General features: G+C 33.6%; 1 protein-coding gene across 1 annotated transcript in view; it reads right to left on the reverse strand.

Annotated features, from left to right (window-relative positions):
- The window catches only part of CCDC178 (coiled-coil domain containing 178), a 391,102-nt gene that overhangs the window by 315,950 nt on the left and 56,968 nt on the right, over positions 1-18,184 (reverse strand). The window contains exon 9 of the mRNA XM_059408065.1: positions 15,342-15,495. Coding sequence (XP_059264048.1) covers positions 15,342-15,495 — 154 coding nt within the window. The remainder of the gene's footprint in view (positions 1-15,341; positions 15,496-18,184) is intronic.

Here is an 18,184-nt window from a genome sequence, read left to right on the forward strand (position 1 = left end):
ACATGATATCCCCAGCTTTGTTTTTCTTTTTCAAAATTTCCTTGGTGACTCGGGGTCTTTTCTGGTTCCATAGAAATTTTAGGATTTATGATCCAGCACTTTGAAAAATGCCAATGGTATTTTGATTGGGATGACATTGAAAGTATAGATTGCTCTGGGCAGCAGAGACATTTTAACAATGTTTATTCTTCCAATCCATGAGCAGGGAATGTTTTTCCATCCTTTTTTGTCTTCTTCGATTTCTTTCATGAGTGTTCTGTAGTTCCTAAAGTATAAATTCTTTACCTTTGGTTAGGTTTATTCCAAGGTATCTTATGGTTTTTGGTTGAGGTGAACAAAGTGTAATTAATGGCTCAATGAACCTCCTTTGCAATTTCCTACTAGGTGCTTTCTTGTTTATCAGAGCCCAGGGCAAAAAAAGAACAGAAAAGAAGGCAGGAAGTCCAGGAAGCAGTTTCTACTCTTATTTGTGAAAGCATTCAAGATGTAAATTAGTTTCCACCGATAGGATACAGTCATACATACTATGGATAGTAAAATTGAGGTAAAAGTCATCTTCCTGATTCTTGGTTGCTTTCTTTAAGTTTAGTTTTGTTAGTTTTCTGTTGGCAAGTAAGGTGATGAGGTGTGAATATTGTATAATTGTGTTCAGTGTCTATCTGCTATCTGTGGGTGTTGCAGCACTGTGGCATCAAGCAGCAGTGGCTACAGCTTTCCAATCCCAGCTTTCTAATCCAAGGAGCAGGCATACACTCAATACAGGTTCAGAAGCAGCCCCAGATGTCATAGTTCCTCTACTGGTCAATTTGGAAAACCTCCTGAAGTCCAGCCTACAGGTCTCTCGGCCAGCTTTGTAAACTAGTTGAAATCTCTAAATCCCTTCCTGCCTAAAACAGAGTGATTTCTGTTTTCTGCACTGTACTCTGACTGGTATGATGGCAATTAATAACACATACTATTTGTACCATTAGAAAAGTACACTAAGAGAGCCAGGATAGCTCAGTCTGTTAAACATGCCTGACTCTGGTTTTAGTTCAGGTTATGATCTCAGAGTGGTAAGATGAAACCCTGCCTCAGCCTCGGTGCTCAGTGTGAAGTCTGCCTGAGATTCTCTCTCTCTCTCTTCCTCTCCTTCCCCTCTGCCTAATAAATAAATAAACAAAATATTTTTTTAAAAAGTATATTAGACTTTTATCTAATTATCATGAGGAATATCACAATGTATTTTTAAGTAAAAGAGCAAGTTTGCTAAATGTGTATATAGGGAAAAGTCCTTTTTAAATTAAAAATCAAATAATAAATTGTACAAACAGATACAATTATACATTTATAGGAGGATAGAAAAAATATGTGCAAGATGACATACTGTGTTGGTAACACAGGCTACTTCATGCAAGATCAGAAATGGGAAGAAAATAGGTATTATAATTGATAGCAAAACCTTTTTATCTTTTTATTTATACCATTTGCCTAGGTGAACATGTTACCTATAACATTTACAAGAAAATTAAATAAAGAAATGCAGCACCTAGTCTATACAATCTCACTGTTTTATAAATTGGGTGAGTCATTAATAGAGTGGAAATTACTGAGGACAGTTGAAAATAAAAATAATGAAAACAACAAGGTAGGAAAACATTCTGCATACTACACCACTGAAAAGAGAACATATATATTTTAAATAACTAGTAATATATGGGATTCATAATTGGCAATGTTTTAGACATGCGTATTGAATGAAAGATTAAGTTTGAACAGAAAATATCAATATTTAAAATTATTAAAATCAAGTAAAGAATAAAATGTTTTTCTAAATGAATGGTACCCTTTATATGTATTCTCCTTTAATCAACACGTTAACCTCTAAATCCCTCTCTTGCACATTTTTAACATACAAAATTAACATATACCTTGTTGTTCAAATGAGAAAACTCAATCTCAAAAGGGTATAATGTGCAGGTCACAACTGGAAAGTGGAGGCAAAATGTGAGCCTGAGTCTCTGTGACAAACTCTAAAATAACATTCTAAATAAAGTGCTTTAAAAATTCTCAGCCTTACTAATCAGAGAAATGAAAATTTAAAACCACAGTGGGATAAATCCTACAAAAGAACTATAATTAAAAATAAATAAGAGACAATATTAGAGGATTGTGTTAATCTGAGGCTGGAACTCTCATTCATAATGGTCTGAGTAGAAAAAATGTGTAACTATCTTGGAAAAATTTTTTGGCATTAGCTACTAAAACTGAACAGAAGGGTTTTTGTTTTGTTTTTGCCTAACAATTCCCAACATAAATTAATACAGAGTTCGAATGTGTATTTCAACCACCTTGGTCTAAAAAACTAGAGGGACTGAATGTCATAAACTAGAATTGGAAAAACTGCAGGCTGGATATCTAAAGTTCAATTTTGGAAATTGGAGATACCAACTAGACAACTAAGTGGGTTTGAGTTGTTAATTACATATACATAAAGCTTATTCTAAAAGACAAAGCCCTGAGAGTCTCAGATGTTTGTGCAGTTGGGGAAATATAGAGAAACTAGCGAAGGAAACTGAGAGCAACTTTGCAGAAGAGTAAAGAGAAATAAGAATAGTGCGTGTTAGAAACCACGAGAAAAAGTTTCCAGAGATAGGGTATAATCAGTTTGGTTAAGTGCTACATATAGCACTTTAATTATAATTAAAATAAGGACAAAGAAACAATGATTAGAGTTAGCAATATGGAAATCATTATTAACCTAAATCAGCGATGCTCTGGTTGAATGATGAAGACAAAAAAGAAAATTAAAATGTGTCTAAGATAAGGGTGAGAGATATTATAACCAAATAAGATTTATTACAATAATGCAAGGCTCAACATTAGGAAACCCATCAATACAATTCACTAGCTTCATATGGATATTATACAGATAAGAGAAAATATATAAGTATTTCCCTAGGTGCAAAAGAGAAGCTTGATAAAATCTGACACCTGTCTCCAATTAAAAAAATACTCAATAAATTGAAACCAATATTTTCTTAACATGACAAAATATATTTTGACTCCTAAAGTCAGACTCTTACTTAAGGGAAAAAACTAGCATCAATCCCATCAAAAGAAGAACATAGCAAGGATGCCAATGATCTCTACTACCATTTAACACAGTACTGGATACATTAACCAATGTAATCAGATAAAAGATAACTTTTTTAAAAGACATAAAAATAATGAAGGGATAATAATATCTGTATTTATAGTTGAAATAATAGCACTCTTGGCTAATCCAAAATAAATAATGATTAGGGGCACCTGGGTGGCTCAGTGGGTTAAGCCGTTGCCTTCGGCTCAGGTCATGATTTCAGGGTCCTGGGATCGAGTCCCACATTGGGCTCTCTGCTCGGCGGGGAGCCTGCTTCCCTTCCTCTCTCTCCCTGCCTGCCTGTCTACTTGTGATCTCTCTCTGTCAAATAAATAAATAAAAATCTTAAAAAAAAAACGATTAAACTGCCATAAATATTTTTAAAACCAGTAAATTAGTAAAATATGAATTAGCATTATTGATTTTATATACCTAAATATAACCAGGAATAAGAATTAATGAAAGAAAAAATCCCCAATTAACATGCAACAAAATAACTAATTAGGGATAAACTTATCAAAAATATGGAAACTCTATATGAGGAAACCTTTTGAAAAATTTTCTAAGACAAAAAAGAAAACTGAACAAATAGAATGGTATCATCTTACTGGCTTAAAATAATATGTATTTGTTATCTCATGATTCTGTAGAACAGAATGTTAGTGGGTTAAGTAAACACCTTGTTTAAGGTCTCATAAGCTGAAATGATGGTTTCAGCTGGGCTCTTCTGCAGAGACTCCAGGGAATGAGCCACTGCTAATTTCATTAAGACTGTGGGCAGAATTCATTTTCCTTTCACATTTTTTATATGGCCCACTCCATTTTAAGTCAGCAATGGCTGGTTGAGTGCTTCTCATGCTCTGTTTCTGACTCCACGTTCTGCTACATTTCCCTGAATTTTTCTATCCTCAGCCAAGAGGAAGAATAATCTTCTGTAGTTCTCAACGGCACCCTCTGGAATTTTATCCACCCTCTCAATTCTTGGTCCCAACTTCAGGACTCTTAGTTTCACTATTTGGATCATCCTTCCTTTTTCATGAAAAATAGCACAAGTTTGCAGGTGAACAATTTTATCAACCTGCTTCTTTCCAGAAGAATCATGAGATCCAATGGCTTTCTTTTATTTTATACACTGTCAGTCTCTTTTAGTATTTTGCTGATACAAAATTCACAACACGTAGGTCTCCCATGTAGACCAGGGATGCACGCATGCATTCATTCATATATACGTACATATATGTATACATATGTATGTATTCACATCTATATATGCATATAATTCACAGGTATGCATATATATGTTTATGTATACATATGCACGTATGTATGCATGTAGCTGCGTTTGTGTGTGTATTCCATTAGATAGTGGGGACATGGCCAAAATATTTTTTAGATAATCACTTCACTATTTTTGGTTACACTGAAATAGTCAAGAGCCAATAGCCTTATGTGTCCTTCTAGATTAAGGTATATGTGAATCACTTCAATTTAAAAAGAATTTCAATTAAAATTGATTAATATTTATAAATTATACCCAAATATATTAACTTAAATTTTAGCAGTTACATATAGTTTTCTAACATATATAAAACCACCTCTATAACTAGAAAATGATTGAATTTACAACCTTTTTTTTTTAAAGATTTTATTTATTTATTTGAGAGAGAGAGTGAGAGAGAGAACATGAGAGGGGAGAAGTTCAGAGGGAGAAGCAGACTCCTGGCAGAGCTGGGAGCCTGATGTAGGACTTGATCTCGGGACTCCAGGATCCTGAACTGAGTTGAAGGCAGTGGCTTAACGAACTGAGCCACCCAGGTGTCCCAGAATTTACAAGCTTAGAACATTTTTATCATCTAAAGAATACTAATGAGGGGGCGCCTGGGTGGCTCAATGGGTTAAGCCTCTGCCTTCGACTCAGGTCATAATCTCAGGGTCCTGGGATTGAGCCCCGTGTTGGGCTCTCTGCTCAGCAGGTAGCCTGCTTCTCCCTCTCTCTCTGCCTGCCTCTCTGCCTACTTGTGATCTCTCTCCATCAAATAAATAAATAAAATATTTAAAAAAATTATAAAGAATACTAATGAAGGTAACTAATATTTACAGTACTTAATACAGAGTTACTCTAAGAGAACTGTGAAGTACAAGAAATCCAGTGGGTAATCTCATCTAAAAATTAATCAGAAGGCACCTAATGCATACAAAATTATTATGGGAATAGCTTTTCTTAGCTCTCCATTTCACTCAAATCAATTGTAAAAATTCCAGAATCTCTCTCTCTTACAACATAAATAATGTTTGCTTAAGAAAAAGTCTAGGAATTTTTATTTATAGAATTAGTAAATTAAGTGACAAATGATATTGAGGAGGGAAAAACCTTCTACACTTATAAGAAAACATGAAGAATTGGTATGTAGTTTTTTTAAATGTAATTTTTAAAAGTTAACATGTACATGAAATTGCAAAACACAAGAAGCAAAAACAATTCTGTAATCACATGCAGTTTACTGTTTGACTTCTAGGTCCCGTGTGTATATATATAAAACAAAGCATTTTAATGTAATTAAGATCATAAAGTTATGTATTGTGCTTTTTTACATAACATGAATATTTACCACTTCAAAGTCCCAAAACTACGAGTATTTTGATAACCTAAAATACACTACACCAACTCAATCGGAAAGAAAAAAAAATGTATGCTTGCCTTACTTGGTGACAAAAATGTCATGAAAGACAAAAATGGCAACAGACACCTAGATAAAGATACTGGCAAAATTACAATTAAAATAATTGCATTCTCTTCATGTTCAATTAAAAGTGAGACACAGAATAACAGAGTACACAAAGTATAATGCTTCTGAACAAATTCATAATCCAATCTATACTATTAGCAAGCAGGTATGTTGCCATTGAATCACTTAGTACCTTCCTATATAGTGCAGACAAAAGCGATGTACAAATATTAACAGTTATCATTTAAAAGTAAATATGAACACACACATATACATCTCTCCCTCTATACTTCCTTCTGCCACAGTATGCCAACCCAGCAAGTCCTAACATATATTTCTCAGAGACAGTTTAACAATTCCATGTTCCAGATGCTTCTTTCCTATCAATTATAACAAAAGAAACATGTAAATTGGTTAATTCACTAGCCGTACATTTTATCATACATTGCGCCTCAGGATATCTGAAAAACTTAGATGTTACAAATAATGAACCTTGTCCAAAATAAACACAGGTACTTCACAAAAACCCATATACAGACCTATGATTGTCACTTAAAACTGTCTTCTAGATATCGAGAGAGTAGTAAAAAGCACTTCCCTTCACCCTTCCTCTACTCCCTCCACCATTTCAATGACTAAGTACAGGGATACATCTAGCTCCAAGAGGTGGATTAACAGACAGAACAGAGCAGTCCTTCCTAAAAACTAACAAAAGGACATTTATTACAACAGGACTATTGTACCACTCCTACTTTTTATATACTTTGTACATTAGGACTTGTTTATCCTTTAATACACAGCAGTGTTAACTACAGTGTTCTTACAGAAGAACGGTTATTAGACCATCTGAACATGGCTAAGGACTCATGGGCACACAAAGCTCCTCTCTTCACTCCCTTCCTGGCCCACCCCATGCCCTGCCACCCAGTGAACAGTCAGCATACTCTCCAAGACATCAAGTTTAACAATCCCATTCCCAAAATACAACCATTCTTATGAATTAACAGAATACTTAAAGGGTGTTACTTTATCTCTCTACCTTTAACATATGTACACTTTTAAACATCTAGAAGACTAGATGTTTCAAGTAAGGATTTATTTGAAGTTTGCCCACGTTACACACAGCAGCACTGAAGGAACATTCTGACTTAGAACCTTCCGACTTCCCATCTCTATCAACCCAGGAGAAAGCATAAGTATCTGTAATGCTTAGAAGGGATTTTAACAATATCACTTCTTCTAGCTGTTCGCAGAACAATCTTTTCTCTAAATTTAAACACAGTGTACACAGTGTTTACTAACTACTTTCTCATAAACTGGAAACCTTTTTAACATCTAGAAGGATGAGATGTTGTAAATAGGACTCATTTGTCCTTTAAATGACATATACACCCTGAGTAAAACAAAATACAGACATATGGGACAATGGTTAATCCTGCCTAACTATAAACGTACTGGTAGTAAGCCCTTTTGTGCTTTCTTCTCCTTCCTCCCTGAACAAGCACAAATATAATACAATGTGTACTGCTCTGAGAGGCGGTATGATTATGTTTAAACTGATGGCTAAAATTCTTTAGATTTAAAGAAACAATGTGTAACATCAACAATATTTAAAGATATAACATTAGGTAAAATATAAAAATAGTATAAGCCCAGATCTTAATTGTGAGCAGTTGCCATACAAGTTCCCGTGGATAACAGCTCTATAAGATTAATGATATGAAAGCCAAGCAATTGAATTAATGGAAATATTATTGTTAAAAATTAATTTTGGGAAATGTAAAAATGCAGGCAATCATTCAAGCCCTACCAGAAATACATGGCATAAAATTCTGGCTTGAACCTCTAATACTACATCATAGTGCAACTTTCATTATTTTTGCATCACAGTATTATTTTGTTAAAATGAGTAGTTGTGTAATTTTAAGTTTTAGAAATACCACAGTTTTGATTATAATGTTTAGAAACTGAAAACATCCTAAACATTTGATAATAAAGGTCTAAAATTTCTCAATTATTAAAATTACATTGTAAAATATAAGATAATTTTGAATAAGTTTTTATCTAAGGAGAAACATGTCATCAATTACTGTATGCATATGAAAATACAGTTTTTAATTATAGCACAATGCCTGTTTATGCACAACAAAATATTAGCAGTGACCACATCTGGATAGTGAAGTCATAGATCAATATTTTCTTCTACTCATATGAGTATATTCTAAACTCTGAGGCATGCCAATTAAATATTTGTGCTATTCACAAAGTGCCTTAAAGAAATGTTAGCTAATAGTTATGCGTAATGAATCCTACTAGATTTTTGAAGGGTTGTAAGAAAGAAAATAGAATCCCTTATTAGTAATTTCAGTGTAGTGTGGTAGTTAAAACTGACTGGAAATCATTTGAAGGGGGAATGCAGTTGAGCAATCTGAGTGAAAATAGAAAATCCTTTTAAGAAATCTTGCTTCAAAATGTAACAAGAAATGCAACTGTAGCTCTTTGAGAAAAATTTAAAAACAAAAACAAAACATTAAGCATTGGGAACAGAGAAGTGAAAGGTAAAAAGGAATAGAATAAGCCTAAAGGAATAAGAAAATAAACTGTAACTGTAAAAGCATACATTACTATTTTAGAAGTTGGAAACTGTGGAAGTATGAAATCTAAGGACCACCTCTTTTTTTCTATTCCATTTATAAAAATTTGAAAATCTTACTTAAACAGTAAAATTAGAAATTAGAAATAAGAGATATACAGAAGTATAATAGAGCATTCTATATCATATCATAATAATTTCAAAATATTAATCCACTTGGATTATTTCTAGGGCCATTAAAACTTGTAAATTAACCTTAAGAAGAAACCTATATAACCTGGTACGACCAATCATGCGATGAAATGAAACAACTGTTCATGACAAATAGAATAATAATTCAAATAATTAAAAAATATAAAAACACCAGAGTTATATTTTCAACTAAAGGGTTTTATCAAACTTTCAAGAAAAAGTTATTTAAATCCATATTAATTCCTCAGGTAATAAGAAAGGAAGAAAAGCTTCATAATTCATTTTTTAAAGCTAGTATAATCCTGATAAGAAAATCTATCAAATATAGCACAAATTAAGAACACTGGAATACAGACTAACTTATGAATATGGATGCAAAATCTTAAATAAAATACTTGCAAATCAAACTCAGCAGTAAATTAAAGGAACAATAAACCATAACCAAGCAGAGTCATCTCAAGAATTTAAAAAAGATTTAATATTAATATAATACATCACTTCAATAGATCAAATGAGAAACTCTTTAGAATCTTCACAGATGCTCACAAAGCAACATCTATTCCTGGTAAACAATTTTTATAACCTGCATATATTTTTTAAGTCTTTAACATGATAATGAGCATATATTTGAAATCAATATTTAGACAACATTAAACACTTCTTTAAAATAAGAAATGAAATAAAGTCAATTTCAAAGAATTTTAAAATATTTTAGGAATATGCTACACTGAAATTGAAATATTATAATAAAAAATTAGCAATATGTACTTTTGTATACATTATCACATTTTATCCATATTATTATATTGAATATATTATAATGAAAGAATTGCATTGTAGTTTGTAGTTTGGCTCTACCACTTAACAGCTTTGAGTCCATGAAGAATTTACTCTGCCTCTCTAGTTTCTTAGTTGGTTATAGTAATAATTATGCATATTATTAGTAATAATCGTTGGCCTTTTTTTAAGAAATAAATTTCTTAAGAAGATTTTAAGGTAAACAATGAGTCAAAAAGAATTTGTGTAATGTTTTGTGGTATCAGAATTTATACGATATAGTACAGAGACCAATAAGGTAGTAATAAAACAAATTTCTGCTAACAAAATCAATATCTAAAAATGAAACCATAGACATACATACAAAAGCTATTCACTTATTTACAATCCTTATCTACAATCTGATTTTTAAAAAAAGTTCTGTGTACCTGCCACTGGTCAGTAAAATATGAAAATCACAAAGGATTTATAAATTTTTATTATCTAGTGAAATAACTGGATAAAATGAAATACAGATGGCTTTTTTTTAATATCACAAGAAGCTAAGAGTTGCAGAAGATGAAATTAAGTCCAAAAAAAATGCTGAACTATAGTAGCAGTAGACTTCAAAGAAAACATGAGATAAAAATTTATAGAAAATCTGTAATTCAACATTTAAAAATTATTTTATTTTGACACTTTTTAAGGTACTTAACCAATTTCAAGATGTTTTTTGACCTACAAAAGCTATTGTTTGTAGACATGAGAAGGAAAAATGTGTTTTCATAGATACAATTCCAACACAAATTAGAAAAGAGTGTATGTTAATGAAGCAAAGACTAAATTGGAAGGATGATATGCCTTGAAATTTTAAAAAATCAGTTAGGTTGTATGTGCAATTAGGCAGAACAAATCTTTTACTTTTCTCTTGAGCTGGAAGTTTCAACTGCATACCAAAAAATAATGCGTGGAAGTGATGCACATCATTGCTTTTAATTGAGTGCTTAACATGCGCTCTTTAAAGACCTAGCTTAAAGGTTTTTATGATGAGCAAAATGCAGGAAAAAAATATATCTAAACTTCATCATGTTCTGTTCTTTCCCAGAAAATATGATAGTCCCCAAAAGATTACTATAACTGAAAAATATTACTAACATTATAACATATATTCATAATATCTCATTAAAAATAACATTTTTGTTAGGAAAGGCCATACTTGCCATCTTAGAGATGATCAAAGAGATAAAAAACTGATTGCTTGTAAGATTAGTGAATAAATTTTCCATTTTTTAAAAAAAATATTTATTTATTTATTTGACAGAGAGAGAGATCACAAGTAGGCAGAGAGGCAGGCAGAGAGGAAGGGAAGCAGGCTCCCCACTGAGCAGAGAGCCCAATGTGGGGCTCGATCCCAGGACCCTGAGATCATGACCTGAGCCAAAGGCAGAGGCTTAACCCACTGAGGCTCCCAGGCACCCCAAATTTTCCATTTTTGAAGATATTTTATCAACAATGATATTCTTGGGGCATCCTGGGATCCAGGCCCGAATCAGGCTCCCTGCTCAGCAAGCAGCCTGCCTCTCCCTCTCCCATTCCCCCTGCTTGTGTTCCCCCTCTCACTGTGTCTCTCTCTGTCAAATAAATAAAATCTTTAAAAAATGATATTCTTTAAGATGACAAATTTCAGCATGATTGAAAAATTGAGAACATAATTATTTCACAGCACTATATAATATTTTAAAATTTTTATTGGTTGTCCTATATTTCTCTGATGCTTATAGTAGTCCCTGGAAAGAAATAAAATGTAAGAAAGCTACAAGCATCATTTTAAATCTTCACAGATATTCTGAATATATGCACTATACACTCCATACCTCACAAAATTCTTTCCAAGCTCACAGTGATGTGTTTCCTTTTTTCCATTTATTCCTTCTTTTTTTTCTTTCCTTTCCTTCTTCCTTCCTCCAATCTTTCTTCTCCTTACTTCTTTCCTTCTTCCCTTTCTTCATTCCTTCTTTCCTCCCCTCTCTTCCCCTCCCTCCCCTTCTCCTCCCTTTTGCTCCCTTCCTCCTTTGGTTTCATTTATTCCCGGGATAATTCACCTATTCAAAAAGACTGAAATGCCTTTCCTTGAGTGCCTAATACGGCATTTCATTGAGTACCTAATAAAGGACAGAAACTGTGCATGTTACACAAAGGAAATAAAAATCACAATGCATCTCCTACCCTTAAAAACATTATAGTCTTAAAAAAAAGTAGACAAGCAATCACTCACTTCAACAGTGTTTTAAGTACTGGTATGAATGTAAACAGAGAGTGCAATTAGAGGCCAAAGCGGACAGAATAAAGTGAGGAGACTGTTTTACCGATGATTTTACTCCTTCCAAGCTGAAGTTTAAAATGAAGAGGATTCATGGGGTGCCTAGGTGACTCAGCTGGTTAAGCATCTGATTCTTGATTTTGGCTCAGGTCATGATCTCAAGGTCCTGAGACCATCCCCTGCTGGGCTCCAGAAAGGTCTGCAGCCTGCTTAAGATTGATTCTCTCTCTCCCTCTTCCTCTGCCCCTCCCCTCACTGCTCACATGCATGTGCATGTGCTCTCTCTCTCTTAGAAAAATTAAATGAATAGGGGAGCCTGGGTGGCTCAGTGGGTTAAAGCCTCTGCCTTCAGCTCCGGTCATGATCCCAGGGTCCTGGGATCGAGCCCCACGTCGGGCTCTCTGCTCAGCAGGGAGCCTGCTTCCTCCTCCCTCTGACTGCCTCTCTGCCTACTTGTAATCTCTGATGTCAAATAAATAAATAAAATCTTTAAAAAAAAAAAAAAAGAAAAATTAAATGAATGAATGAATAAATAAATAAATAAAAATGAGAGGATTCAGTCAGACCATGGTAGGACTGGAAAAATGAGTAATTGAATACCAACTTTATAGTCAGAGAGAACTGTATTTATGAAAAAAAAATCAAAACAGAATAAAGAAAGCTCTTGGCACATTTCTGGCCTCTTGCAGGTAGCTAGAGAACAGAGTTAGAGGGAAAAGGGTAACTACAGAGAACCTGGTCAAAGAAACAAGAGAAAATTGAAGAGATACTTAGATTACTATCTATTTAAGATCAGTTTCTTCCAATTCATTGTTCCTATGTCATCCCCCTGGCACTTAGGCCCACTGTGTTTTAGTTTAGTGTTTTAAGCCTTGCCTTTTTCTGGATTCTTTTACATTGCATATGCAGCAGTGTAAGTCATGTCCATATTAAGTTAGGGACATATTCCCTATAGTGCATGAAAGAGAACAAAATGAAAACACTTGCAGGGAAACAAAATTTTGAAAATATCAAATCTAGCTCACTAAAAAAGCTTATAAAGGATATACTTTAGTAACAAGAAAAAATAATGTAATAAGCAAATAGAACTGTGCAAAAAGATTACAATGGGAAAAATATAATCAAACATTTATTATGTAAACTAATAAAACTTATCTTAATACAGGGATTATTAAATAAGATAGGCATAACATGATGGAAAGTAAACTACCTATCAAGAAAAAAATCACAAGATCCTCAAACTTCAAGAAGAAGTTAAAGATGTTATGATTTATAATCAGTAAATGAAATATCCATTCCAAAACTTCTAATAATTTATAGCTTAAAAATGTAAAAATCAAGTATGTCATAAGCAAAAACTTAATTCTAAACATTCTAAACTTAGTTTCATCTAAAACATGGTTACAAGTTATATAAAGCAGAAAACAACAACAACAAAAAAAATGGAAACAATAAGAAAGAAAGAAATTCACTATCACATTGAAACATTTTAATACAGTTCTCAGTAATTTTTATCAGAAAATAAATCAGAAATATAAAAGATTTAAATAGCAGAATTAGACAGTTTACAAAATGAACCAATTTGGACTGCATCCCACTACCAGAGAAAAAAGAAAAAAGTTTTCCTAAATAAAATATTTATGCAAATTACCCAGGTAGTAGGACAAAAATTAAATCTTCATGAATTTTAAATAGTACCTACCATATAGACTACATTTACAAATAAATCAGAATTACATTAAAAATTTATTTTAAAAATTAACTTTAAAATTCAGTGGAGATATGAGTTAATTTGTCTAAGACTAATCTCGGGTTGATTTTCCAGAGAGAGTTTGCCTTCTACAAAGTTCCAAGGAAGCTGCTTGAGGTTCAATTTAGAAAAACTACCCAAATAAGTGGACAGATAGATCATGTTTATGTTTAGGTATCCCCATCATAAAGATCTCACTTTTCCATCATACAATCCATAAATGAATATGATTCTAATCATAATTCCAATAAAACTTCTGAAGGAAATGAATAAGATAACACTGAAATTTATAGAGAAGAACAAAGGTCAAGAACAGCCTAAAACTCATAAAGAAAGGTAAGACTGAGGGATTCACCACAATAGATAATCAAAAATCATTAGAATCTTAGTAATACAGACATAAAGTGCTGAGGTAAAGATGGTTAAGTAAACCAAATAAATTTTTAAAAAGATGGAAAAGATACACAAAAATATGGAAGCCTCACATGTGACAGAGATGGCACTGAATATTAATATAGAAATATAATAACATATTGCAACGATTTGTTTTCTATTTAATAAAAAAAATGTAATTGGAAGCTCAACTTCACACCATACCCATATATGAATTTCATATTGATTATGCTTCACATGTGGCAAATGAAATATGCATTCCTAAAATTCTAGATAGTTTCTTACTTTTAAACTTATAAATAAAAGATAGGAGAAAAATATCAGTTTTGAATATTTTAAACATAATTTCATCTAGAAGCATCATGAAATATGGAAAGCCAAATTTCAAAACATTTAGAATAAAATATCAGAGAATATTTTTTGACTTCAACATAAAAAAAAAAAAATTCTTAAATTCAGAAAAGCACAAAGGTCGAAGGAAAGTATTATAACTTTTCTACATTAAAACTGAAGTTTTTCTTCATCAGAAGTTACCATAAAGAAATAAGACTGGATAAAAATATTTTTAATATATGTAACTTTAAAATATTTAGTATCAATAATATACAAGTTCTTACAAATTAAGTCAAAAAATAATCATGCAACAGATGGGGAAAAATAATGAGCAGCTTTTTCACAAAAAAAGGAAATATAAATGACCTCCAAAAAGCCACTAAAACATGCTTAGCCTCACTCTTAATTATGGATTAATTTTTTTAAAAATTTAATGAAACAGTTAAAGAGTATATAGATAGAAATATAATAGAAAGTGGCAATAAAAACATGTAGTTTTAATTCCAATGAATGCCAAATGGTATAGAATATATATTATTGCTTTGTACTATACTTTTATTTATTTTTACCATCTTATTATTCATTTTACTATTTACTATGAATAGTAAATATAGTGAATAAGTTGTGGGAGAACAAGAAGGCAGGAAAAATGAGTCATATGAGCAGGTCAGAGTGTTAACTATGCCCAAGAGGACTCAACCCCCTTTTTTGATTTAAAGACAAAGGGAACCACCAGCCTGGGATGCAAGCAGCCTCTGAAAGCTAAGAATGATCCCAGGCTGACAGCCACAAATGAAACAATGACTTCAGTTCTAAAAGCACAGAAACTGAGTCCTGCCAAAACTGAAATGAGCTTGACAACAGATTAATCCTAGAGTCTCCAGAAAGAAATGTAGGGTTGCTAATAGTTTGATTTCAGTTAAAAAAAAAAAAAAAACTTAAAAAAAAAAAAAAAGACACAAAGCACAGGAACCAGCTAAGACATGATCCAGAGAAACCTTGAGATAAGAAATGGGTGTTGTTTCAAGCTGCTTAAATTCTGGTAATTTGTTGTGTAGTAAGAGAAGACCAACGTAGACAGATAATTGTTAAGTTTTAACAACTATGGCTTAAAACTAAAATCAGTATTTTTTCTATTTTTAAATTGGAAAACCCACCATTTTTGATAAATCTGATAGTTCCTTTGTTGATGACTTTGTTTCCTTCAGTACTTCAGTCACTGCTTCTTTGTTCTCCTCAATACTAACACTGACATTTTGTACCGCTGTAGAGTAGTGATGATATAGATTGTCAAGTTTCTCTATCTCTCTCCTAAGAGGAAAAACATGGTTGGTTTTATCCACAGTGAAAGGAAAATCATATTTAAAATTTTATGTAAATTAGTTTCTGACATAACAATGCAAATCAATGGAATTTACCTTTTCCTAAAATTTGTCCTATGCCAAAGTAACTTTTTAAAAGATCAAGAAGTAAATGGTGAGAAAAAATTCACCAGATGTATTTATGTTTCCAATGGGAAAAAATGAGGCAAAAGTGATTCCTAAATTATTTAAAATAAATCACCTTTTGATTTAATTTCAGGTGATAGAGATAAGCACCTTTGATTCAGAGGGTGGGCAGTACAGGGATGGGAAGGCAAAACAAAAGGAAGAGAAAAAAAAGAAGAGAGGTTGTAGAAGTGAAAAGACTGCATATTATTAAAGCCCTAGTTTACTGTTTTGTCTTTCTCAGTCTTAGAGGTAAAATGGAGGAAACTGCAGCTTAGGAAAACAATAGGTTTACTAAAAAATAAATTGCCAAGTATTTTGATCTTATGTGATCTTCCACAAAGAAAGCCAGAGCTAAACTGTGACCCACATAATCCTATATCCTATCCGGTAGGTAGCAAATACATATAAAAGATAGAAGCCACTTTAGATAAGGTGTTACAGTTTATATACACAAAAAGTATGGCGAGAAAATGACAAAGTTATCATTTCCACAAAATATCACTAAGAAATACAGATAACTCCACCTGGAAGTAGTCCAGGTTCTCTTGCACTAACCCTGATTTTAGGAGTGGAGTCAAACAAAACTGAAAGATACAACCTCATTAAGGAAATGAAAATTAAAACAATAAAAAATAAACAAAAGATTCTTCTTTACCCTTCCACGTCTGGAGAGTGTAGGTCTCCCTATCAGAATTCAAAAGCCAAGTAGATAACGAGAGATGGGGAACCTCAGCATTCAAAATATATGTTTGATTATATTTCTTTCTTTTTTATTTTTTCCTTTAAAAATTTTTTTTTAACATATAATGTATGATTTGCTTCAGGGGTACAGATCTGTGAATCATCAGTCTTACGCAATTCACAGCGCTCACCATAGCACTTTTCTCAATAGTATCTATTTCCCCCAGTCCAGATAATGAACTACAGACTTTGACTAAGAAGTGGACAAGTGCCCAATGTCATTGAACTTAGGAACTAAGTATTATTTTAGTTGTCTCCTCACTCCATTTCCTAAACTTGATGCCACCAATTCCTCAGCTTTTTAAGGATTTTTCGGGGTAGATTTTGCTACTAGTGCCCCTAGACATCAATTGTTCAGATTTTATCAATCTTCTATCTGCTAAATCAGAATAAATTTAGAAGATTAAAATGGGAAGAATCATTAAAATGTGAAGATACAATGTAAAGCTTCAAGATACTAAAGAGCATATGCTATATGCATGCTTCCATTCATATGGATTTCAAGAACAGGCAAAAAACTAACTCTGGTGATAAAAGTCAGAATGAAGGGGGAGGAGTCAAGATGGCAGAGAAGTAGCAGGCTGAGACTACTTCAGCTAGCCGGAGATCAGCTAGATAGCTTATTTAAAGATTGCAAACACCTGCACATCCATCGACAGATCGAAGAGAAGAAGAACAGCAATTCTGGAAACAGAAAAACAACCACTTTCTGAAAGGTAGGACCGGCGGAGAAGTGAATGCAAAGCGACAGGAAGATAGACCCCGGGGGGAGGGGCCGGCTCCCGGCAAGCAGCAGAGCAATGGAGCACAAAATCGGGACTTTTAAAAGTCTGTTCCACTGAGGGACATCGCTCCAAAAGCTAAACCAGGGCGAAACCCACGCGGGGTCAGCGTGGCCTCAGGTCCCGCAGGGTCACAGAAGGATCGGGGGTGTCTGAGTGTCGCAGAGCTTGCGGGTATTGGAACGGGAAAGCCGGCTACAGAGACAGAGCCGACAGTAAGCTCGCAGCTCAGGGTTACCTTGAACCAGCTGCAGGCTCGGTGAGCTCGGAGCGCGGCCGGAGGTCAGGCAGACGGGACTAACTGGGCGCTGTGCTCTGAGGGCGCACTGAGGAGTGGGGCCCCGGGCTCTCGGCTCCTCCGGGCCAGAGACCAGGAGGCCGCCATTTGTATTCTCGTCCTCCAGAACTCTACGGAAAGCGCTCAGGGAACAAAAGCTCCTGAAAGCGAACCCGAGCGGATTACTCACCCCGGCCCCTGGTAAGGGCAGTGCAATTCCGCCTGGGGCAAAGACACTTGAGAATCACTACACCAGGCCCCTCCCCAAGAAGATCAACAAGAAATCCAGCAAAGACCAAGTTAACCTACCAAGGAGTGTGGTTCCAATACCAAGGAGAGCAGCAGAATTCCAGAGGAGGAGAAAGCAAAGCACGGAACTCATGGCTTTCTCCCTAAGATTTTTTTAGTCTTGCAGTGAATTTAATTTTTTTCTTTTTCATTTTTTTTCTCTTCTTCTGCTATTTTTTTTAACTTTTACCCCTTTCTTTTTTAACGTTTTTTAACTAGTTTATCTAATATATATATTTTTTCTTTTTTATATTTTTCTCTTTTTTAAATTCTTTTCTTTTCTTTTTTTTTTCTTTCTTTCTTTTTGAACCTCTTTTCATCCCCTTTCTCCCCCCTCACGATTTGGGATCTCTTCTGACTTGGTTAAAGCATATTTTCCTGGGGTTTTTGCCACCCTTTTAGTATTTTACTTGCTCCTTCAT

The sequence above is a fragment of the Mustela nigripes genome, chromosome 8 (genome assembly GCF_022355385.1).
Source record: "Mustela nigripes isolate SB6536 chromosome 8, MUSNIG.SB6536, whole genome shotgun sequence".
Taxonomy (NCBI): Eukaryota; Metazoa; Chordata; class Mammalia; order Carnivora; family Mustelidae; genus Mustela; species Mustela nigripes.